Source organism: Amblyraja radiata, chromosome 21 (assembly GCF_010909765.2).
Source record: "Amblyraja radiata isolate CabotCenter1 chromosome 21, sAmbRad1.1.pri, whole genome shotgun sequence".
Taxonomy (NCBI): Eukaryota; Metazoa; Chordata; class Chondrichthyes; order Rajiformes; family Rajidae; genus Amblyraja; species Amblyraja radiata.
The window spans coordinates 1,746,884-1,772,466 of record NC_045976.1 but is presented as its reverse complement, the minus strand read 5'-3'; the positions used below and the strand labels follow the sequence as shown (position 1 = coordinate 1,772,466).

Below are 25,583 nucleotides of genomic sequence, written 5' to 3'. Positions count from 1 at the left end.
GGAGCTATGGAGGGTGAATTGGGAGCAGTTGTTATTGGGTAAGTCCACAGAGGACATGTGGGAGCGTTTAAAGGCCAGCTGATCACAGTGCAGGATCAGCATGTTCCAGTGAGGAAGGCAAGGTAAGGGAACCATGGATGACCAAGGATGTTGTAAATCTGGTCAAGAAGAAAAAGCAAGCATATGTCAGGTCTAAGAAGGTGGCATCAGACGGGGCTTATGAGGAATATAAAGTGTCAGAAAAACCTCAAACGGGCAATTATAATGGGCCATGAAATGACATTGGCAAGTTGGAGTAAGGGAAATTCCAAGGCTTTTTATGCACAAGTTAAAACAAGTGGGTGACCAGGGAGAAGGTGAAAGATAAAGGAGGGAATCTATACATGGAGTTGGAGGTGTAGGTGAGGCACTAAACAAGTACTTTGTACCTGCATTCACTAAGGACAAGGACATGGAGGACAGCAAAGTCAGTGTGGAAAATACAAATATGTGAAGACAGTTTGAGATGGAGAAGGAGGAGCTGCTGAGGCCTTGAAGAACATTAAGGTGAATAAATCGCCAGGCCCTGATGGGATCCATCCTAGTTTTACTGAGGTGGCAAGAGAGGAGATTGCTGGGGCCTTGATGTGGATCTTTGTTTCTTCTCTACTACAGGCAAGGTCCGGAGAGTGGCCAATGTTGTTCCTTTGTTTAAGCGAGGAAGTATAGAGAATCCAGGCAACTAAAGGCCAGTGAACCTCACGTCCGTGGTGGGGAAACTATTGGAGACAATCTTTGATATGGGATTTACTCCCATTTGGAAGACAATGGACTAATTAGGGATAGCCAGCATGGCTTTGTGCGTAGCATGTCGTCTTACTAACTTGATTTAGTTTTTTTTTGGAGGTGACAAAGGAGATTGATGAAGGTATGACAGTGTATACATGGAATTTAGTAATGCTTTTGATAAGGTCCCTCATGGTAGACTGATCCAGAAGATTAAGATGTACGGGAATCACGAATGACTTTGGAGCTGGATTAGTTGTAGAAGATAGAAGGTTGTGGTGGAAGATAGATATTCAGGCTGGAGGTCTGTGACCAGTGGAGTTCCACAGGAATCTATGCTGGGGCCTCTCCTGTTTGTAATGTATATAAATTACCTAGACGTAAATGTAGATGGGTTGGTGAGTACGCTCGCTGACGACTACAAAATTATGTTGGATTGACTTGGATTATTTTCTCTGGAATGTCAGAGGTTGAGGGGAGACAATAGAAGTATATACAATGTATAAGGGATATAGATAGAATAGGCAGTCAGAATCTTTTCCCAAGGTGGAAATATCCAACATTAGAGGGCATAGCTATATGGTGAGAGGGGGAAAGTTTAATGGAGATGTGCGGGGTAAGGTTTTTTACACAGAGGATGGTGGGGGCCTGGAACGCATTGCCAAGTGTAATGGTAGAGGCAGAAACAATAGTGGTGTTCAAGAGGTGTTTGGACAGGCCCATGTAAATGTAGGGAATAGAGAGATATAGATCAGGTGCAGGCAGATGCGATCAGTTCACATAGGCATTATGTCTAACACAAACATTGAGGGCCGAAGGGCCTGTTCTGGTTCTGTGCTGTTTTATGTTCTTGAGTAGTTTGCGTCTTTGACAGCTGGGATCCAGGCATAAATTCCTGCAGTACATCCCACCAGTCATTTTAAGGGTGACACTGTGGTAGAGCTGGTGCCTCAGCGCCAGAGACTGGTTTGATCCTGACCTCGGGTGTTGTCTGTGTGGGATTTGCATGTTCTCCACATGTGTTGCTCCAGTGACCACATGTGTTGCTCCAGTTTCTCACCTGCGACGTAGGGAATAAATTTTTTGCCCGGTTGGAAAATTGTTGAGTATGCCGGTGGATAGCCCGTCAGTACCGATGGTCCGGCTGGGGTCCGAACTGGGAGGTAGGGTCTGAAGAAGGGTTTCGGCCCGAAACGTTGCCTTTTTCCTTCGCTCCATAGATGCTGCTGCACCCGCTGAGTTTCCCCAGCTTTTTAGTGTACCTTCTCACCTGCGACCCCTGGTTAAGCCCTACCTGGACCCCCTGCAGTTCGCTTACAAAACAAAGATGGGGGTTGAGGACACCTGGATAAGCCGGGAAGCATTGTTAGAGTTATGTATTTTGACTTCTCCAGTGCTTTTAACACCATCCGACCTGCACTGCTAGGGTGCAAACTGACGAAGATGCGGGTGAATGCTCCATTGGTGTCCTGGGTCTTGGACATGTGGTGAGCAACACAGGGGCCCCACAGGTGACTGTCCTCCCTCCCTTCCTTTTTACCATCAACACCTGCAGCTCAACACCGACAAGATTAAGGAGTTAGTGGTGGACTTTAGGAGGAGAGGAACACCCCTGTCCCCTGTCTCCATCAATGGTGTGGATGTGCAGTTTACCAGGGAGTACAAATACCTTGGAGTGTACATGGACAGTAAACTGGACTGGTCCAGGAACTCTGAGGCCCTGTACAAGAAGGGACAGAGCCACCTGTACTTTTTGAGAAGGCTCCGCTCCTTCAACATCTGCAGTAAGATGCCGCAGATGTGCAACCAATCGGTGGTAGCCAGTCCCATCTTCTTTGGTGCTGGGGCAGCAGGGCGAAGGCTGCGGACGCCAATAGGATCAACAAACTCGTCAGGAAGGCTGGCTCCGTCCTGGGGGCGGAGTTGGTTTCATGGGAGGTGGGCTTGGAGGGGAGGATGTTCCTCAAACTGCAGACCATCCTGGACCATACAGCTCACCCCCTGCATGACACACTGGTCAACCTGAGGAGCACCGTCAACAACAGTCTGGTCCCACCAAGATGCAGCACAGTACGCCACAGGAGATCCTTCTTCCCTCATGAAAGAAGGCTTGCAGGGGATTATAAAAACTGACTAAAAGTTTCTTTAGGTATGTAAAAAGGAAAAGATTAGTGAATATGAATGTAGACCCCCTACAGTCAGTGACAGGTGAATTTATATTGGGGAAACAAGGAAATGGCAGAACAGTTAAACAAGTACTTTGGTTCTGTCTTCACTAAGGAAGACACAAACAATCTCCCAGAAATACTAGGGGACCGAGGATCTAGTGGTAGGGAGGAACTGAAGGGAATCCACATTAGTCAGAACATGGTGTTAGGTAAACTGTTGGCACTGAAGGCAGATAAATCCCCAGGGCCTGATGGTCTGCATCCCAGAGTACTCAAGGAGGTGGCCCTAGAAATCGTGGATGCATTGGTGATCATTTTAAAATATTTTCTCGACGGGATCAGTTCCTGTAGACTAGAGGGTAGCCAATGTAATTCCACTGTCCACAAAGGAAGGAGAGAGAAAACAGGGAATTATAGACTAGTTAGTCGTAGTGGAGAAGATACTGATTATTAAAGATATTATAACAGCGCATTTGGAAAGCAGTGATGGGATCGGTCAAAGTCAGCTTGGATTTATGAAGAGGAAATCATGCTTGACTAATCTTTTGAAATGTTTTGAGGATGTAACAAGTAGAATGGATAAGGGAGAGCCAGTGGATGTGGTGTATTTGGACTATCAAAAAGCCTTTGACAAGGTCCCACACAAGAGATTAGTGTGCAAAATGTTATTGGGGGTAGGGTATTGACATCAGACTGAAGAAGGGTCTCGACCGGAAACGTCACCCATTCCATCTCAACAGAGATGCTGCCTGTCCTGCTGAGTTACTACAGCATTTTGTGTCTACCTTTGATTTAAACCAACATGTGCAGTTCTTTCCTACACAGGGAATCAAGGGATATGGAATGGCTTGAAGGGCCGAATGGCCTACTCCTGCACTAATTTTCTATATTTCTATGCTATCAAAATTTCCAACTCCTCCCTTCTGTCGTGGGGTAGACTGAGACTGACTCCCCTCCCCCCACCTCCTCAATCTTTGCACATCCCCAAAGAATTTCCACTTGTCACTTTAATGTTTCATGGATTTTAAGTTTTTTATGACTGGTGGCAACTTAATTTCCCTCCTGGGATAAATACAATTCTATCGTATTGTGTTGTTCCTCCCACACCCCAAAATATGCTGCTTAGAGTGGGAATAAAGGGGGACTTTTCTGGTTGGCTGTTGGTGACTAGTGTGTTACAGGGGTTTGTGTTGGGTCCCGCTACTAGCCATGTTATATGTTAATGATCTGGATGATGGAATTATTGGCTTTCTGGCCAATTTTGCGGATGCTACGAAAATAGATGAAGGGGCAGATAATGTTGAGGAAGCAGGGAGTCTGCAGAATGGCTTGGACAGGCTGGGAGAGTGGTCAAGGTAGTGACAAATGGTGTGTTGGTGTGAGGAATAAAGGAGCAAACCCGTTTCTAAATGAGAAGAGGATTCATAAATTAGATGTGCAAAGGGACATGGGAGCGCTGGTGCAGGATTCCCAAAAGGTTAATTTACAGGCTGAGTCAGTAGGAAGGAAGGCAAATGCAATGTTAGCATTCATTTTGAAAGGACGAGAATGTAAAAGCAAGGACATAATGCTGAGGTTTCATAAGGTGCTGGTCAGGCTACATTTGGAATATCATGAAATGTTATGGGGCCCCATATTTGAAAAAGGATGTGCTGGTGTTGGAGAGGGTCCAGAGTAGGTTTACAAGAATAATCCTGGGGATGATTGGTTTAATATATGAGGAGGTTTAGAAGGCTTGGGGCCTGACCTTGCTGGAGTTCAGAAGGATGAGGGGGTGGTCTCTTTGAAACTTACTGAATAATGAAAGACATAGCTAATTAGAGTGGATGTGGGGGGATGTTTCCACTAGTGGGAGAGTGTAGGAACAGAGCCCATAGCCTCAGTATAAAACAATGTACCTTTAGAATGGAGATGAGGAGGAATCTCTTTAGCCAGAGGGTGGTAAATGTTTGGAATTCATTATCACAGATGGTTTTGGAGGCCAAGTCATTGGGTATTTTCAAACCGAAGATCGATAGGTTCTTTATTAATGTGGATCAAAGGTAGTGGGGGAACCATAGGAAAATGGGATTGAGATGGAACAATAAATCAGCCATGATCAAATGGCAGAGCATTTGATGGGCCGAATAGCCAAATTTTACTTTTATATCTTATGTTATTATGGTATTGTGGGTTAATTGGCCTCTGTACTAAATTGCCCCTAGTGTGTAGAGCGTGGATGAGTAAGTGGAATAATAGAAGTAGTGTAAATGGGTGGTCGATGGTCCATGTGATCTGGTGGGCCAAAGGGCTTGTTTCCATGCTTACTTTTAAACTAAAAATGCGGTCACGTTTTATTTGAACAAACTGATTTTTCAAAATAAAATATTCTTTGCTCTAATCCCTTCTGTTTTACCAATTCCTGTTAAATGAATGGATTGAATTGCAAGAGTCTGACGTTATTGATTTAAATGTTGCATGGACAATGGTGTGTTGACCCCTATTTACAGACACTGCATTAGACCATTTTATCAAGTGTTTTTGTGTGGGTGAGAAAATCACCTGTTGACTAATTTCAAAATAACAGGGTCATTTTCACCTCAGAAAAGTTTATGTGGGTAGAATGGTCATGGAATAACATGCCATTATAATGCAATAAAATCACCCAAAATTAAAACAGTGCTCATTGGTCAGGCAGAATCTGGAGAGAAGACTGGAAAGGTTCTAATGAGGTCATTCTCAGGAAACATCACCCATTCCTTCTCTCCAGAGATTCTGTCTGTCCTGTTGAGTTACTCCTGCATTTTGTGTCTACCGTGCAAACCTGCATCTGCAGTTCCTTCCTACACATTAGTTATATCACACTTGCGTGCAGGTCTGGCCACCGCACTACAGGAAGGCAGTGATTGCATTGGAGAGCGTGCAGAGGAGATTCACCAAGATGTAGCCAGGATTGGAGGACTTTAGTTATGGAGGAGATTGGATAGGCTGACTAGTGAAGAGGGCTGAGAAATTACCTGATAGAAGTAGATAACTTCTATCAGGTCATATATAGGATACGTAGGTCAAAATATTTTCCCCATGGTAGGAGTATATATATATTTTTAAAACAAGAAGGCATTGGCTTAAGATGAGAGATAGGAGATAGATGATACAAAAGTGATTTTGCAGATGGTTGTCAAAAATTGCAGCAGAATCTTGATCGGTTGGCCAGGTTGGCTGCGAAATGGTTGATGGAATTTAATACAGAGAATATGAGGTGTTGCATTTTTTTGAAAGGCTAACATGGGCAGGGCCTACCCAGTGAATAGTAGGCCTCTGGGAAGTGTTGTACAGCAGAGGGATCTAGGAGTGCAGGTACATAGTTCCTTGAAGGTGGTGTCAAAGGAAGATGTAATAAAAAAGGCTTTTGGCACTTTGGCCTTCATCAGTCAGATGATTTAGTGTATAAGTTGCAGTTGCAGTTGTATAAGACATTGGTGAGGTCACATTTAGAGTATTGTGTTCAGTTCTGGGCACCATGTTATAGGAAAGATGATGTTAAGTTGGAACGGGTACAGAGAAGATTTACAAGGATGTTGCCAGGACTCGAGGGTCTGAGGTATAGGAGGAGGTTGAGCAGGCTGGGACTGTATTCCCTGGAGCGCAGGGGGATGGGGATGATCTTATAGTGTATAAAATCATGAGCGGAATAGATCGGGTGGGGGCAGATTTCCCAGAATGGGGGAATTGAGAACCAGAGGTCATAGGTTTACGGTAAAGTGGGAAAGATTTTGTAGGTATCTGAGAGGTAACATTTTCACGCAAAGGGTGTGAAACGATCCGCCGGAGGAGGTAGTTGAGGCAGGGACTGTCACGACGTTTAGGAAGCAAGTAGACAGGTACATGGATAGGACAGGTTTAAGATTTGGGCCAAATGCAGGCAAGTGGGACGTGTAGATGGGACATGTTGGTCAATGTGAGGGAGTTGGGCCGAAGGGCCTGTTTCCACGCTGTATCACTGACTAATTGAGAGGTACTTTTTTTACAGAGCTGTTGATATTCAGGAATCTCTGCCAGACAATATGATGGAATTGGATAAACCACTTGGTTTAAGAGGCATTTAGACACTCGGAATAGGCTAAGCACAGAAGGGTGCAGTGCTAATAGACAAAGGGCATTAGTATAAATGGACAAAAAGGTCGGCATGCCATTGATCTGGCATCCTCCTGAGCAATTCCATTCTCCCACTCATTTGACCGTACCCATTCTTTCTCATTCCCGTCAACTCCCCACCCCACAATTCTCCATCCACTCACTTATCAGAAGTGTTTACACTTTTTCAGACATCTTGGTAATACTTTTATGCAGCTTTTTAAAAAGGCTGTCTTGCTGCAGACTGTCCTCCAGATACATATTGCCTCCTGTAGTACACAGGCTTTTTATAGTTAAAGCTCTGTGTTTAACCCCTTGTGCCAAAATGGTAACATTGAATAGATTTTAACTTCTACAAGTCTGGTTAAACATTTTATGCAGGGACATAGAAAGCAGGAGAACTTCTCGACTGCTGTATATCACATAACCAGCCAACTTGACTTCCACAGCCACATGTGTTTTCTTTTTGCATATCTTCCATTCATTTCTCCTAAGTACCGTCTATATCTCTCGTTTCCCTTTCCCCTTGACTCACAGTCTGAAAAGTCACCTATCCCTTCTCTCCAGAGATGCTGCCTGAGCCGCTGAATTACTCCAGCTTTTTGTATCTGTTTTGATTAATGTAAACACGGAATCAAATGTTACCGATCCTGTACAGCAACATGCTCTCTTGAATTGCACCCCTCTGTGAATTGGAACTTTGTCTTGTGTTGCAATACAGCTTGGAGCAAATGTCTTACAGTAAATGTCCATTTTGTAGGTGGAACAAAATGAAATGGTGAAAGATATTTTGGTGGAGGAAATAATCCCCAATCAGACATCAACACCCACAGGGATCAGGTAAGGATAGGCTCTTTGTTTTATTTTCTCTGTCACAAGTTGGTTCAGAGGTGCCCACTTATCAAAACTGCCTAAAATACATATTATCTGCCTAAAATACACATGCTGAGAGAATGGGGCGGCTGGGCTTGTACACTCTGGAATTTAGAAGGATGTGAGGGGATCTTATTGAAATGTATGAGATTATTAAGGGTTTGGCAGGAAACATGTTCCCGATGTTGGGGGAGTCCAGAACCAGGGGCCACAGTTTAAGGATAAGGGGTAAGCCGTTTAGAGATGAGGAAACACTTTTTCACACAGAGAGTTGTGAGTGTGGAATTCTCTGCCTCAGAGGGCGGTGGAGGCCGGTTCCCTGGAAACTTTCAAGAGAGAGCTAGATAGGGCTCTTAAAGATAGCCGAGTCAGGGGATATGGGGAGAAGGCAGGAACAGGGCAGATTGTGGATGATCAGCCATGATCACATTGAATGGCGGTGCTGGCTTGAAGGGCCGTATGGCCTACTCCTGCACCTATTGTCTGTTGTCTATCTTTAATGAAATATCATTGTTTTTAATATAAATGAGTGCAATAATTTCCTGCTTGATTGTAATAGTGGCGTGTGGCATATTAAAACTGGAACAATCTGTCAAATAAATCTTGTAAGTATGACTACTTGCATGTACGCGCTGTCAACTGGTTTGCTATGCCTTATGTTGTTTTGTGATTGCTGTTAGATAAATTAACTCATGTCATGGGGTTTTTGAAAGGTGAATTTTGCTGATACACTTATTTTGCTGATTTCTCTTATAACCAAATTTGTCAGCAAACAAAATGTAATTTCAATTAGTAATTGATTTAACTGTGTGTGACAGATACACAGACAATAGGTGCAGGAGTAGGCCATTCGGCCCTTCGAGCCAGCATCGCCATTTAATGCTGATCATCCACAATCAGTACCCTATCCCTGCTTTCTCCCCATACCCCTTGATTCCGCTAGCCCTAAGAGCTCTATCTAACTCTCTTTTGAATGCATCCAGTGAATCGGCCTCCACTGCCTTCTGAGGCAGAGAATTCCACAAATTCACAACTCTCTGTGTGAAAATGCTTTTCCACATCCCGGTTGGAATGTACACAGCACGTAGATTTTCTGGAGGCGTAAGAAACTGGAAACTTGAACAAAACACAGTGCTGGAGGAACTCAGCATGTTAGGAGGCCTCTGCGGATGGAACGCACAGGTGACGATTCGGGCCGGGCCCATCTGAAAAAGGGTCTCGACCCGAAAGATTGCCTGTCCATTCCCTTCCCAGATGCTGCCTGACCCACTGAGTTCCTCCAGCAATTTATGTATGACTTGAACAAGGCCTGTTTCCTTATCTGTTCTGATCTTGCTGACTCTCGCTTCCCTTGCAGCTAAATAGAAGGGCCGGGGTGTGTGAGTACCCGTGCACATGGATTATATGATCATTAGTTGACAAGATAACGGAAGCACTGGGAAAGAAGTTACTATAAACCATTTCCGCTAAACAGCTGGCTGGAGTAGGCCATTTAGTGCTTCTAATACTGCTCTAGCAAGAGCTTGAAATGGGTCTGTAGCGTAACACAGTCCACCTTCCTGTGTTTCACAATATTTAATACGTTATCACAGTCTTACAAAACTCTGTCATTTTTGCAATGAGATGCCTCGTTTCGAAGGGTCTGATAAGTAAGTTTGCAAACGGTGCAAAAATGAATGGAGTAGATTAGGAAGAAGCTAATGCAACAGTGGGACATACAGTGCCCTCCATAATGTTTGGGACAAAGACCCATCAATTATTTATTTGTTTAAGAAAGAACTGCAGATGCTGGAAAAATCGAACATAGCCAAAAATGCTGGAGAAATTCAGCGGGTGAGGCAGCATCTATGGAGAGAAGGAATAGGCGACGTTTCGGGTCGAGACCCATCTTCAGACTGACTATGGAGAGAATTATTATGTGATCACTGTTTGACAAGATAACAGAAGCTCTGTGAAAGAACTTACTATAATTTGAAAGTTGTAATAGAAAAAATTACATGTGGTTAAAGTGCACATTGTCAGATTTTAATTAAGGCCATTTTTATACATTTTGGTTTCACCATGTAGAAATGACAGCTGTGTTTATACATAGTCACCCCCATTTCAGCGCACCATCAATCCTGACAAGTGTGAGGCAATTCAATCCGGACAAGTGTGAGGTAATGCTGAATGGGAAGTTAAATTCTGGTAGAGTGAAATGGTAGGCATCTCAAGAATATTGATGTACAGAGAGACCTTGGACTGCAAGTCTATAGCTTCTTCAATGGCAACAGTGGTGGATAGGGAAATGAAGTGGGCATTTGGTATGTTTGCCTTCACAGGCTAAGACATTGAGTACAAGATTGGTCCGTCATGTTTCTGTTTTACAAAACATCGGTTAGTACACAGTTAGAGTATTGAAGATAGTCAATAGTCACCATACTACAGGAAGGATGTGGGAAAAATAGAGAGTGCAGAAAAGATTCACCAGGATGTTAGACACACAAAGCTGGAGTAACTCAGCGGGACAGGCAGCATCTCTGGAGAGAAGGAATGGGTGACGTTTATACAAATATTTATACCACTGGATTGTAAGCTGCCCAAGCGAAATATGAGATGCTGTTCCTCCAATTTGTGTTGGGTCTCATTCTGACAATGGAGGAGCCTTGGACAGAAAGGGCAATGTGGGAATGGGAAGGCACATTAAAGTGTTTAGCAATCGGGAGATCTGGTAGGTCCAGGCAGACTGAGCTAAGGTGTTCAATGAAACAATCGCCCAGTCCATGTTTGGTCTCGCCGATGTATAAGAGTCCACACCTTGAACAACAGATATAGTAGATGAGGTTAGGAGATGCAAGTGAACCTCTGCCTAACCTGAAAGGATTGTCATGGTCCCTGGACAGAGTCAAGGGAGGAAGAATAGGGACAGGTGTTGCATCTCCTGCAGTTGCAGGAAATAGTTCCTGGGGAGGAGGTGGTTTAGGTAGGAAAGGATGAGTTAACCAGGGAGTTGTGAAGGGAACATTCTATGCAGAACACGGAAAGGGGTGGAGATGGGAATATGTGACCAATAGTGGAATCCCGTTGGAGGTGACGGCAATTTGGGAGGATTATGTGTTGTATGTGACGGCTGATGGGGTGAAAGGTAAGGACTAGGGGGACTCGGTCTTTGTTGCGGCTAGGGGGAGGGGGAGTCAATGTGGAGCTGTGCGATACCAAGGAGACACGTGTGAGAGCATAATCTATGATGGGAGAAGGGAACTCCCATTCCCTAAAGAATGAGGACATCTCATGTCATGGTATGGAACACCTCATCTCCTTTCACTAGGATGTTGCCTAGTAAGGAGGACTATAGAAATATGGAGAGATTGGATAAACTGGGATTATTCTCACTAAAGGAAAACTGTACCTCTCTCACTGAAGGATCCCACTTTCTGATCCACTCCCTGCACATAAAGGCCAATTTTATAGAAGCCAATAAACTTATGAACCCACACATCCTTAGGATGTGACAGGAAACCAGAGCACCTGGGAGAAATCCACACGGCCACAGCGAGAATATGCAAACTTCACACAGACAGCATCCGAGGTCAGGATTGAACCTGGATATCTAGTGCTGTGTGGCAGCAACTCTACCAGCTGTGCAGCCCGAGTGTAGAGGGGCATCACAGTGTGCCCATTTTTGTGCCGTGTTTCTCTATGATTCTAATTTTGTTTAATTTCATGTTACAATTGAAAACGACTTCAGTATCATGGGGGAAATGTTCCAGATTTTCATCGCATTACCCCATGGAGTCCAACTGTAAATTTGAGACTTTCCCCTTTGTTTTGGTTCCCCTGCCACAGGAAATAATTTCTCCCTCGTATCTAGATTCAAGAATCTGGAGCCCCAGTCTATATAACACGTCACATGATATGTGTCTCAATTTCTTTTGGAGTATCTGCACTGCAGTTTTCCCCTTCTCACCCCCCCCCCCCCCTCCCATCAAGGTAAAATATTCTAGATGAGGTGCAACCAGTGAACCAATCACCTCTTTCTCACTCCCGCCTCAGAGGTTACTATCGCACCGTAATATTTGGGCAGGGACTAGTGTAGATGGGACATGTTTGTCGATGTGGGCAAGTTGGGCTGAAGGGCCTGATTTCACGCTGTAAGATTCTATCACTCTATGTGCTAGGACATTCTCTTACTCTTAACTCATTTGTTTATTCCATTATTGTCTTGTTTTTTTCCACACTTCTTCGGTTTGCACCAATCTTACAACATTCTGCCGTTTTTTGTACTTTTGATTGAACATTGATTGTCATAATTCGGGAGTGTTCTGGCCAGCTGGTACTGGTGCACTAGAGTTGGATTAATTCTTTGGCATGCTCGAGCCATCACACAACCATGATGGGCTTTCTTTTCACCCCAATGTACAGCTACAAGTTTTACGATTTTGTTAAGTTTAAAATACTGTATCATTCACTGCCTCATGGCACAGCAGTGGAGTTGCTACCTTACAGCGCTGGAGTTCAAGGTTCGATCCTGTCTACAGGCGCTTGTTTGTACGTTCTCCCCGTGACCTGCGTGGGTTTTCTCTGGTTTTCTCCTACACTCCAAAGACGTGCAGGTTAATTAGCTTGGTATAAATGTAAATTGTCCCCAGTATGTGTAGGGTAGTGTTAGTGTGCGGGGATCGCTGGTTGGCACGGACTTGGTGGGCCGAAGAGCCTGTTTCTGCACTATCTCTAAACTAAACTAAACACTGCATTTTGCGTTATTTTCTTACAGTGCCACTTGCCGTAAACCGATCAGAGGAGCTGCTGGCAGGCCGGTTGAGTTCACCTACAGGGATGCACTTCCCAGGAGGCCTGTACCCAAAGTCCAACCGCTGGCACAGGTCAAACCAGAGAAGAGTAAAAGCCAACGCTCTGTGCCTATCTGGATACAGATAGCAGTGCTCCTCATTGTGGCATTCTTCTTATTCCTGGTTTACCAGGCCATGGAAACAAACCAAGTGAATCCATTCCTTGTTGATCCAGATCACCCCAAGCAAATAGCTGAGAGTCAATGAGCTGGGTAGTGCAACAAGCAAATCTATGGATATGTCCTCATCCAGGTCTCGACAAACACTTTAGTTTATGTTTCAGAGTAGCGTCAGAGTTAAGAGAGTTGGCCGGAGGAAATCGATCATTCTAAAAATGGTTCTTACTGAGACAGAAAAAAATAAGGACAGTCGACTGCTTTGGAAATTGACTTTTTCAGCCTCTGCACCTCAGGATCATTTGATCAAAATTTAAAACCTCAAACCTTTTGGTAAATTATTTTTCTAAATTTGAACTTTTTTTTTAAAGAAACAAAATGATCATGGTACAATTGGAACATTCAGGGTAACAAATGTACACTGATACTTTTGCTGCATGTTTGTAGCAATCTTAAGTAGGCATCAAGAGATTGCATATGTCGATAGTAATGATAAATCTTTTGTACTTTTTTAAAATACTGTTAGGGCATTCTTTCAGCATGATTTTTTTTAAAGTAACTGATCTAGTTAATGTAGACTTTAAATTGTGTTAATCAGGTATAAAGATTAAAATAGTAGGAAGCACAATTGTAGCATAATAGGTTTGAAGATCATTGCATCTTTCAGATAATCTGGATAGAACTGTAAATTGAATCATGAGCCTTTGCATATAAACTCTGAGACAGTAGTTATGTTTTCATTGCTTCCTTTACTGTGATGTTTGATGGTAGAAAATACATTTTAACAGTTGAAAATGTCAACCTGTGAATTTTAATTTTGTATTGTCTTTTTAGGTGATCTTAATGTTGGCATTGCTATATGTCCATATTGAAATAAAATGACTTGAGTATAGATAGAAATGGAATTTGTATACATCTTCCTAACAATACTTTTCTACAAACTAGTGACTAGTAGGTTGCTCACTGCCGCAGTGATATTCCACCACACTTGGGGATTTCCCCCAGTCAGTTGCTGTACCTTCTGAACCTGTTTATGTCTGGACTTCAGGCTCTCTAGTCAGGTTCAATTGGAAAATACCTCACAAATTGTGGTAGGCTATGCTTTGACCAGCATATAGAACCAAGTGTTATAAACTTACGTTTCCGCTTAAACCTACTTGTGAAGTGGTTGGGAACGTGTAATCTTACATTGGAACTTCTTTTATGCAATAAATATGGCCAGTTTACAGGTGGAATTGTCATGAACTGTCAATGTGTTATATTGTGATCTAGAGGAATAAATGTTTGTCAATATAAATACTTGTCTTCATTGATGAATTGCATTCCATTTTATTCCAAAAGGGGGTGATACAAAGTAGGCTAGTGGTTTGACGAGTTGATGAGTATCCATGCTCCAAAAAAGACCCTGAATATAACAAAGGTAGACAAGAGTGCTGGAGAAACTCAGCGGGTGCAGCAGCATCTATGGAGCAAAGGAAATAGGCAATGTTTCGGGCCGAAACCCTTCTTCAGACGTCTGAGTTTCTCCAGCACTTTTGTCTACCTTCGATTTTCCAGCATCTGCAGTTCCTTCTTAAACCCTGAATATAACAAGAAGGTTTCAATGTCTTAATGTTTGAGAGCGGCTTTGCCTATATCATGTGGGAACTAAATTCCACCTAGCTTGTTCTTGTGAAAAACTTTAAAACTTAGGTTTTTAAATGATGCAGAACAACGGTACGGGAGGGGCCAAGCTGCTTCCAGGCTGGACCTACTACCGACACTGCCAGCCCACACAGCTTTGGACTGAGCGTAGGTGTTCAACAAAACAATCTCCAAGTCTACCCTTGGTCTCACTGATATATAGGAACCCACAGCAGGAACAACAGAAACAGTAGATGAGGTTGGAGGGGGTGCATGTAAACACTCTGCCTCATCTGAAAGGACCGTCAGTGTCTCTGGATGGACTCGCTGGAGGAGGTATAGGGACAAGTGTTGCATCTCCTGCAGTTGCAGGGGAAAGTACCTGGGGAGGGGGTGGTTTGGGTGGGAAGGGATCATTTCACTGAACACTTGCGCTCAGTCCACTTTAACCTCCCTTTCCATTCCCATATTGACCTTTCTGTCAAATTCTGTTCAAATGTAAATGAGTTCATCAACTTGAATCCTTTTCAAAAAATAATGCCTTTGCTATTTACCACATTTTCTGCTTCTGCTGTTATATTTTATTCATCACCTGTTCTATTTCCATTTTTTCCTTTCACTATGATTCATCATGGACATTTCACCTTATTCTTCAGGTTTTTGTCCATTCAATAGTGCTTCCTTAGTAACACTTATCTAGCTTACACCTTCCTATGTTACATGGCCCTTTTAAATAAACACCGTACTCAATAAATGGATCTGCTTTCCTGTAGACTCTTTTTCCATTTTAAATGGTTGCCAGTATTTATGAACTGGCAAATCTTTAAATGTCATAACTTACCACAGCCTCTCATTTCTACAGAATTTGTTTGATTTATATATACAAGACACTTGTTTAAGTATTGTTTCCCTCAAACTGAATGATTATATTGTGATGACGCTACCATGTCACATTTTACAAGGTCCAACATGGCCTAAAGCCTGCAAATACTGGGATCTGGAGCAGAAAAACACGAAATGTCATCTATTGATTCCAGGCCAGACCTACTACCGGTATTCCCTCTGCAAATGCCGCCCGACCAGCTGAGATCCTCCAACAGCTCGTTCTTTGGTCTACAATGGCTCACTTACTTGCTGTGTGACCACAGGAGATTGGAGTTTTAAAAAAGTGCTGGAGGAACTATTTAGGCAGCATCTGTGGAAGGAAATAATGGCGGTGGGTCAAAACCTGACAAAGGTTAGTGGTGAAATGGAGGGGGGGTGAAATATTAAGCTGGACTTCTTCTTTTGTGTGGCGTGCACAGCCTAAAGTTGTTAGACAATTTGATCTTCCGTTTGTGCATTAGTCGAAACAGGGCGGACCACGTGAAGGTTGCAGTCTTCCACCCCAAAGCAGGGATAGTGATGGAAATAATATTGGATGGGGGTGGGGTGGGTCGGGTCATTAAGGTAATTAAAGTTGCCATTGCATCCAAAAAAAAATAGGCGTAGTGGGTATATCAGAAGAAGGTGGACATGGGTGGCCGGGGATATCCGAGGTGGTCCTGGATGTGTAGGTAATCCATTCTGGGGGAAGGAAGGACACTGTCGCGGTCGCACTGGCCCGGGGCATTGCAATGCCGGGTTAATTGTCTGTAAAGGCCTGGGGACCTGCGTTGCAATGTGACTGGAGAGCCCCGGAGGGCATTGCAATACAGTATTAACTGGCTGGAGAAGGGCATTGCAATACAGGATTAACTGGCTGGAGAAGGGCATTGCAATGCCGGTTTAGCTGGGTGGGGAAGGGCATTGCAATGCCGGTTTAGCTGGCTGGGGAAGGGCATTGCAATGCCAGCAGAGCTCTAAGATCTTTGATGCTAGTTGCTACAGGCTGGAACGAGAGCTGCGAGGACAGGCAGCCCTTCACCCTCCTCCGTCCGCGCACGCTCACATCCCACCATTCAGCTGCGGCTCCCTCCGCCCGCTGCTCTGACGTAGTGGCTGAACGCGCTGACGTGAACGCCCGCCGTGCTGACGGTGGCGAGAGAGCGCGTGTGCCGCCATTTCGCGGCGACACTGCGGCCGCTCGGTCATGGACTCGGCTGCGCTGCTGCTCCGCCTGTCTGCGGCAAATCCCTTCAGCGCGCCCCGCTTCCAGCTGGTCGCCGACCGCGGGCCCGGACTCAGCCGCAGCCCCGGCACCGAGCAGGCGGCCGCATCTCCCCCATGCGCTGCCCCGGTGAGCCGGCGTCTGGCCGCGGCCGCCGCCACGGGTAAGATGGCAGCGGAGCCGGGTCCGAGGGGAGGGGAGGGGAGAGGAGAGGAGAGGAGGGCCGGGCCCGGTGGACGGGCGGTCTCCTCGGCGACCGAACCAGTGTCTGCCCTTGACCGAGGTACCCGTGACCTCTAACTCCAAGGTCGTGCTCCTGCTCCACCGGCCGGCAACTGGTCTCGCAGAGCAATCCTCCCCCAACACAGCCATCTTAGACCATCCTCCATCCCAACCTTGCTCTAATCTTCATCTCCAACCTCTCTACCTTGCTCTACCCTCCCCCAACACAGCCATTTTAGACCATCCTCCATCCCAACCTTGCTCTAATCTTCATCTCCAACCTCTCTACCTTGCTCTACCCTCCCCCAACACAGCCATCTTAGACCATCCTCCATCCCAACCTTGCTCTAATCTTCATCTACCTTGCTCTACCCTCCCCAACACAGCCATTTTAGACCATCCTCCATCCCACACACTTCTCAACCCTCCTTCTACCACACCCCACCCTCGCCCCATTCCAAATCTCTACCCTTCCCCCGTCTACAGCCCCCTGTATTGCTACCCTCCCCGTCCTGGCCCCTCTCCGTCCTTCCCCATCTCGACTCTCTGCACCCGTAACCATCTCAATTCTCTCTCTATTCCCCCCAATCTCAACCCCTCTCTACCCTCCCCAGTGGTGACAGAAACATCTCTTTTCTCTGAACTCTCTCCACCCCCACCCTGACCCCTCTATTCCTTTCCCTAACTCACTTTCTTAACCACGTCCAGATCTCTCTATTTCTCAAGCCCCCCTACCCCGACTCTCATTCTCCCTTTTCACTGTACCCTTGCCATCGTGACCTCTCTACCTCTATCCCCCTGCCTGGATCTCTACTGACCTGCATTTTTTCCCCTGACCTCTTTACTGCCCCGTCGTGTCACCTCCTCCCTTCCCTCGATCCTGACCCCTCTCTAGCACCTCTCCCCCTTCTAAACTTGGCTGCCCCAGCACCATTGTTGTCTCCTTCATTCCTTTGGGCCACGGTTTCTTACAGGCTTGCTTTCACCCTGTCCTTTCCCACACAGGGGAGGAAGAGTACAGCTGCGAGTATGGCTCTGCTCGGTTCTATGCCTTGTGTGGCCTGGGTGGTATCCTCAGCTGCGGTACAACACACACAGCAGTGGTACCCTTGGATCTGGTTAAATGCAGGATTCAGGTTGGTTGTGTGGGTGATAGTTAACACCACGTAGCAGGAGACGAGGGGTGCACGTATCCAACCAGTGGAACCTGAACTGTGGAATTACACGTTCTATGGTGACTTGCCTGCTAAACTAAAATATTTAAACTAACAAGCATGGTGTGTCTTTGTTTTACTGTGCTGCAGAGGAAAACAGCTGTGAATATGGCTCCGCAAAATTTTATGCTTTGTGTGGATTTGGAGGTGTGCTGAGTTGTGGTCTTACACACACTGCAGTTGTTCCATTGGATCTGGTGAAGTGTCGAATACAGGTTTGTATTTAATGTTAATATGAATCTTGCAGGAGTTTCACTGTCCCAGCTTTTACAAACCCAACATAGTCAATATATGCTGTTGGAATAAGCAGTTTATTTATTTTGAAAGTGGATTGAAGTGCATTAATGTTTTGAAGGAACTACTGAAAATTAACATGGAGGTGTAACAAAAGTTTAAGACGATAGCTGGCATTTATTGGGACGGCAAAGTAGCGCAGCGGTAAATTGCTGCCTTGCTGCACCAGAGACCCATGTTCAATCCCGAACATGGGTGCTGCCTGTACAGAGTTTGTACGTTCTCCCCATAACCTGTGTAGGTTTTCTCCGTGATCTCTTCTTTCCTTCCACATTCCAAAGACATACAGGTTTGTAGGTTAATAGGCATGGTATAACTAAATTGTCAGTATGTGTAGGATAGTGTCAATGTGCGTGGTTGGCGTGGACTCGGTGGGCCGAAGGGCGCTGTATCTCTAAACTAAACTGATGTTTAGCCGCTATGATATAAATCCCCGATCTTATAACTTTGGGAATACAATACACAGGTCTGATCTCTACCCACGTAATGCGCACATTGTGGTAACAGAAGATTGATTTCTGGGATGAAGGAGTTTGAAGAGAGATTAAGCAGAATGATTTGTACTCAAGCATTCAGAAGAATTGAAGTGGTCTCATTAAAACACAGTTTTTGGGGTGAGTCAGTATGCTAAGTGTAGGGTTGGTTCTGACTTGTCTTCAACCAGAGGTCACAGTATCAACATTAGGCCAATTTTGATGAAATGAGAAGAAAGCTCTTTGCCCTGTGGCTTGTGAATCTTTGGAGTTACCTACCCAAGGAGGCTGTGGAGCCTCGGGTCACCAAATGTATTGATGGCATCTCAATCTAGTTTTGAATATCAAGCGATGTGCAGTCAGTTTAAAGGGTCTGCTCGAGTGGGAGTGCTGAATGGCATTCTGCTGTTACCTTTGTTCTAATTTCTCCCTCTATCTCATTCCCTATTCAACATATGTTACTATCTGCTTTTTAAGAAGGAACTGCAGATGCTGGAAAAATCGAAGGTAGACAAAAATGTCTGAAGAAGGGCCTCGACCCGAAAAGTCACCTATTCCTTCGCTCCATAGATGCAGCCTCACCTGCTGAGTTTCTCCAGCATTTTTGTCTGCTTATTCTCAGTGCTGCTCTTTAACATTAATGGCACGTGATGTGAATTTTTTCAGACTGAGTCACTTCTACGTGCTCAAACCTGTCAATTTAATGGGTATTTTTTTTAATTGTGAAAAGGGAATTAAACTTTCATCATTGTTATAAAAGGATAACTTGTTTTCATTTAACTAGGTGGATCCTGGCAAATATAAAAGCATCTTCACGGGGTTTTCTGTCACACTGAAAGAAGATGGTGTCCGTGGCCTGGCTAAGGGATGGGCTCCAACCTTCATCGGATATTCAATGCAAGGACTGTGCAAATTTGGTTTCTATGAAATCTTCAAGAATGTGTATAGTGATCTATTGAGTGAAGTAAGAAACTTTAAAAAACTTTTGAGTTTAGATGTATTCTCTGTTGTACTGTGCCGTTACATATGAACAGGACAAGGTATTTTATATGAGTGCTAATATACATGATGGCGGTGCAGGTTGTAACTTGGTGAGTTGTTAGTGTTGTGGGTACTGTGTAAATAGAACCAATGCACAATTCCTCTTGACCTCTACATGAACCAAGGGTGTTGGGGAGGAAACATTGACCACAGTCTGAAGGTCAGGTTAGATAGATAGATGTATAATGATGAATTGGGAAACATCAACCCAGTGGACGCAAGCTGACGGGTACAGTTGAAAATGAGCACTTAAAAGGATAAAGAAGAGATGGGGAGATTTTGAATCTAAATGCCATATAGTCGAGGGAACGTGGTGATACATGGGCCAGAACAGCAGTGCAGCTTTCTAAGTGCTTGGTGAATAATTATGGTACCAGAAGACAGACACTTCCAGAAAGCCCGCTAAGCAAGCCAGGTCATCTAACCTCAAGGAGCAATTCCAACTGCGCTGATAACTTGTGTAGAGAGGAACTGCAGATGCTGTTTAAACAGAAGATAGACACAAAGTGCTGGAATAACAGCGGGACAGGCAGCATCTCTGCAGAGAAGGAATCGGTGATGTTTTGGGTTGAGACCCCTTTTCAGGCTGAAGAAGGGTCTCAACCTGAAATCTCACCTATTCCTTCTCCAGAGATGTTACCTGTCCTGCTGAGTTACTCCAGCACTTTGTGTCTTATATTCAGTTTAAACAGCATCTGCAGTTCTTTCCTACACAAATAAGTTACCCGCGCAGTTGCAATTGCTCCTTGAGGTTAGATGACCTGGCTTTCTTAGCGGGCTTGCTGGAAGTGGTTATCTGTTAGACTGGCTCGGTAAGTCAGGTTTAGTACAGGTGCACAACCTTTTATCCAAAGTTCCAAATAACGAAAAGCTCCGAATAGCGGACATTTTTTCGGTCCTTGAAGAAAGGTCCTTGAAGACGTTCACCGAGGGCGGCCCACGGAGGTGACAGCGGAACCTCCGGTCGGTCCTCGAAGAAAGGGGAACTAAATCCCCATTCATAAAAGAGAAGGTGAGGGTATATTGCGCGGGAGGGTTAATAATTGACAATCTGCTGCTGCCTGCCCGCTGAGTTAAAAAGTTCCCACAGTAGACTCACGATATACAGTGTATCGTGAGTCTTGCGTGGCAACTTTTTAACTCAGCGGGCAGGCAGCAGCAGATTGTCGCTCCCTTCAGTTTCACCCCACCTACACCCCTCTGCTTCCCGGCCATGTGTGTGACCCCTTCCCTCCCCTCTCCAGCTCCCCGCCCATTGCACCGGCGCGGGGGCTTTGCACTGTCTTCACGTCGGCGATGCCAGCAGGTTAGTGCCAGTCACCGGAGACGTCAGGACCAACGGGACACCGACCCCCAGGCCCACTGCAAGCACGGAGATCCCAGAGACCCACAGCCAGCAGCAGCCCAGCCCCGTTCCAACTCCAGAGGAACACGCTCCCCGTAGGGACAGAAGCTGATGGTGTGCAAGGTACGTCTTGTTCTTGGGGTTGCGGATGAGGTGGCGCAGCTCGGGCTGTGACGTCTCCGGCCACCCCCCTGTACAGGAGCTGAGACTGGGAACTGTGGGGTTGTTTGCAGTTGCAGAGGGAGGGGACAAGGGCGGTACAGTTCCCAGTCTCAGCTCCAGTCCAGGGGGGTGGCCGGAGACATCAGGACCAACGGGACACCGACTGCAAGCACGGAGATCCCAGAGACTCACAGGCAGCAGCAACTCTAGCCCAGCCCCGCTCCAACTCCAGAGGAACCCGGGTTGCGGATGAGGGGGCGCAGCTCGGGCTGTGGGCGAACTGCCACTTGTCGCTGTAGCGGCCCATCGGGGAGCGGGTTCCTGTTGGTCCTGACGTCTCCGGCCACCCCCCTGGACAGGAGCTGAGAGACGTCAGGACCACCAGAAGCCGCTCCCCGATGGGCCGCTACGGCGACAAGTGGCAGTTCGCCCACAGCCCGAGCTGTGCCCCCTCATCGGGACACCGACCCCCAGGCTCACTGCAAGCACGGAGATCCCAGATCAGCAACTCCAGCCCAGCCCCGCTCCAACTCCAGAGGAACACGCTCCCCGTAGGGGCAGAAGCTGATGGTGTGCAAGGTACGTCTTGTTCTTGGGGTGGCGCAGCTCGGGCTGTGGGCGAACTGCCACTTGTCGCCGTAGCGGCCCATCGGGGAGCGGATTCCTCTGGAGTTGGAGGGACAGGGAGACACAGCGGCTTTTGAGAATGGTGGGCAATCACTTCCAAGGTTCTGCCCACACAGTCAGTACACCTCTCCTACACTTGTCTCCCGCACTAAGATCATCTCGCAGAGAATGATCCCAGCCTAACCCTCCCTATTCTCTCCTATTCTGCAAGAAAAAACTACATTGAAGACTCAAACTCGCGATCGAGTAACTGCCGGGATCGAGGCGCAAACTCGCGACCTTGCGGATATGAGCCGAGCACTCTACCACTGAGCCAGCCGTTAAAATCTACGCTAAAAATCTTCCATTCCGAAAGCCGATAAATTCCGAATTACGAAAAGTGTCTGGTCCCAAGGCTTTCGGATAAAAGGTTGTGCACCTGTAGTAGTATTTGCATTTCTGATCAGTGCCCTTGATTGCCAAACCACCTTGATTTCCATTGCACTTCTAGTCTCAACCTAATACATCCACAATTCCTTTTCCCTCAGAAGGTGATGTTGACTTGCTGGGTTTCTCCAACAGTTGGTTTATTTTTTTCCTCCAGATTCCAGCATCTGCTGTGTCTAATTTTCTGGGTGACCAGCTAGTTTCTTAAGTTTGCAGATAATTGGGAAATATGAATGTAGGTTCAATCTATATTTAATATATTTCTTTTAACATTGCAACTCCAATGATCCTGTCTGTGTGGAGCTTACACATTTGCTGTGTGGTTACTTGTTTTCCCCCAGTTCTGGTTACCTTTCCTATGCCAGAGATATATATGTAGGTTATGGGTTATTGCAAACAGTCATTTGTGAGAGATTAGGCTACAGGAAAATGAGGGAGATTGGGGCTGGTGAGATTGGTGAGCTATCAACTTGATAGCTGAAGAAAAAGTTAAGAAAACTATGGAAAACTTAGGAATAATATGAGACTGCAGATCTTGGAATCAAAGACAACCAACACTGGAAGAACCCGGTCCGTCAAGCAGCACCTGTGAAGGCAAAATGTAAAATTCAAAGTTTTGGGTTGAGATCAGGACTGTGAGAATGGGAAAGATTGTTAGTATGCAGCAGCACATAATGGGATGAGGCAAATGCTGTTCGGTGGAAACAGATGGGGAGGGGATGATGGGTAGATGAAACCAAGCAGAGAAATGAATGAGATAACTGTAGGTGAGTGTGGGAGGAGAAGACCAGGGGTTCATGGCACGAGGTTGTAAGCTCCCTCATCTTTCACTCCTGATTATTCTCTGCCATTTCAGTCGGCTCCAATGGAATATCACCGCCGTCACACACCCCACACACCCTTTGTGTTGCCCTATTCTTCTTGTTCCTGTCCACCCAACAATCCCCATCGCCTGACACTTTCCAAAGGAAATGAAACACCTGTCCCTGTGTCCTTTCACATTGCTACCCAGGGACCCAAACAGCTTCTCGGAGGTCCTCCAGCACCTATTCCAACCTGGGCTTCATTCAATTATCAGGATGACACCTCTTCTCCTGTGAAGACATGTATATACGAGGTGGCATTTTGCCCAGCACCTGCATTCCACAACAGCGATCTCAAACATATCGCTTCATGACATTTTAACTCTACTTCCCTTGTCCACACTAGTACTCTACCCTTTCCATTGCTATAGAAGCCGAATACAAATTGGAAGGACAACATTTTTGTAGTCCACATTGGTGGCTTACAACCCAATAGCAGGATATTAACTTTTCCTTCTTCAGGTAACCTACATACATGCACGTTCTGCCCACCTAGTCTTTCCTTGGGAAATGAAAGTGATGTGCTGCGTTAATTCATATAAAGCAATTTGGAAATGTTTCTTTTGACAAGCAGAAACTTGCATCAGAAAAGGTATAATTTGCATCTCATTGTAGGAAAATAGATACCTGTGGCGTACATCTTTGTATCTTGCTGCATCTGCCAGTGCTGAATTCTTTGCGGATATTGCACTTTCTCCAATGGAAGCTTGTAAGGTCCGTATTCAGACCAAACCTGGATATGCAAACACTCTAAGAGAAGCTATACCCAAAATGTATGCTGAAGAAGGAATGTGGGCGTAAGTATGGCTTGTATTCGCATTGTATTTGCCAACACATTCCTTAGATCCACCTTTGGGATGTATCTGTCTTGCTGTTCTGTATCATTCCATATGATGGGTTTTCCAGAATGGTTAGCAGGTCATCCACAACTTTCATGGTTGTATAGTCAAAGGTGCTTGAGTCATTGATGTGTGAGAATAATCTACCTGCATGTTGGCCTTGCCTGTTCCAGTGTGAATAGTCTGCGTAATGCCGGCTGTTTACTACCACTGGGACTCGGCTGATTTGCGGACATTAATTGTATAGTTAAAGTCAATTTTTGTCTTGAGGAAGACTGGAAATCAGTTTCTGCCGTACACTATCGGAAATAAATTGTGCCACATTACTGCAGGTAAATTCTCCAAGGTACATGTTTGAGAGGGAGTGTGTCTGAACTCAGGACATCATTATTGAGGGGCTTCTGTCTGCTGTAGAACAATGCTATCTGGCAACAACCCAATGTCTTCTGGCAACAACCCAATGTCTTCTTCTCCCTCAATCAAACATCCCCACCTGGATTTAATTACATTTCCAAACCCCGCCCCTCCCGCCATGGAGGTGGCCTAGCTGTTATTTTTAACCAGAATTTTCGTATCACTGAACTCACCTTCCCCCCAGTAGCATCATTTGAATTCCTCGCCTTCAAAGCCCTTTCCTCCATGACAGTCATCCTCATTTACCGGCCACCTATACCAAACCCCTCCTTCCTATCTGACTTCACTGAACTCCTCACACTTGCCTCATCCCTCTCCCCACGTCTGCTGCTACTTGGTGACTTAAATATTCACATGGACTCCCCCACCTGCAAGCTTGCATCTGAATTCGCCTTTTTACTGGACAACTTCTCTCTCACTCAGCACATCACCTTTCCCACCCATGACAAAGGTCACATCCTTGACCTGGTCTGCTCCACAAATCAACCGGTACTCGACCTCCATCCTTGCCTCTTCCCCCTCTCTGATCATAAGCTTATACGGTTCACCATCCCTTCTCCGACACCTCGCCCCCGCTTCCTCCGAGAAATCACCTTCCGTAATCTAAAATCCATCGATTCCCACCATCTCTCTGACCTGCTCTCCACCACTCTCCCCCTGGACTCAACCCCCATCTCACCTGATGATCTCACAAACCATCTCAACTCCACCTTGTCTACCTCCCTCAACACTCTGGCCCCCCTCAAAACAAGAACCGTAACTTTCAACACATCTTCACCCTGGTACACACCTGCACTTCGTAAACTGAAACAGACTGGTCGCCAACTCGAACGACTTATAAAGAAATCATCTCTCACAGTCCACCTTGAAGCTTACAAACTCCACCTCACTGACTACAAAGATGCTCTCATTGCTGCAAAATCTGCCTACCTCTCCTCCATATTCACCGATCCCTGCCTAAACCATAGAACCCTCTTCTCCACAGTGGGCAACCTCCTCAAGCCTCGAGCCAACACTCTCCCTACCTCTACTCCGGATCTCTGCAACTCATTCCTCCACTTTTTCGCTGATAAAATCAGCACCATCT

The 25,583-nt window shown here is 45.7% G+C and overlaps 2 protein-coding genes and 1 non-coding gene across 5 annotated transcripts in view; all 3 read left to right on the top strand.

Annotated features, from left to right (window-relative positions):
- Positions 1-14,161, top strand: part of tmpo (thymopoietin) — a 45,554-nt gene extending 31,393 nt beyond the window's left edge. For both annotated transcript variants that reach the window (XM_033039377.1, XM_033039376.1), the window contains exons 5-6: positions 7,807-7,886; positions 12,673-14,161. In XM_033039377.1, the coding sequence (XP_032895268.1) occupies positions 7,807-7,886; positions 12,673-12,955 (363 nt within the window). In that variant the 3' untranslated portion in view covers positions 12,956-14,161. The remainder of the gene's footprint in view (positions 1-7,806; positions 7,887-12,672) is intronic.
- Positions 14,162-16,513: 2,352 nt separating this feature from the next.
- The window catches only part of slc25a3 (solute carrier family 25 member 3), a 16,992-nt gene continuing 7,922 nt past the window's right edge, over positions 16,514-25,583 (top strand). The window contains exons 1-4 of one of the 2 annotated variants that reach the window (XM_033039375.1): positions 16,514-16,739; positions 18,103-18,227; positions 19,564-19,743; positions 23,859-24,040. In XM_033039375.1, coding sequence (XP_032895266.1) covers positions 16,559-16,739; positions 18,103-18,227; positions 19,564-19,743; positions 23,859-24,040 — 668 coding nt within the window. In that variant the 5' untranslated portion in view covers positions 16,514-16,558. Of the gene's footprint in view, positions 16,740-17,803; positions 17,935-18,102; positions 18,228-19,563; positions 19,744-23,858; positions 24,041-25,583 lie in introns of both variants that reach the window. The other variant, XM_033039374.1, reaches the window with a different exon arrangement.
- Positions 24,074-24,319, top strand: LOC116985425. Its single transcript, XR_004415261.1, has one exon. It is a non-coding gene; the product is annotated as a small nucleolar RNA SNORA53 (small nucleolar RNA).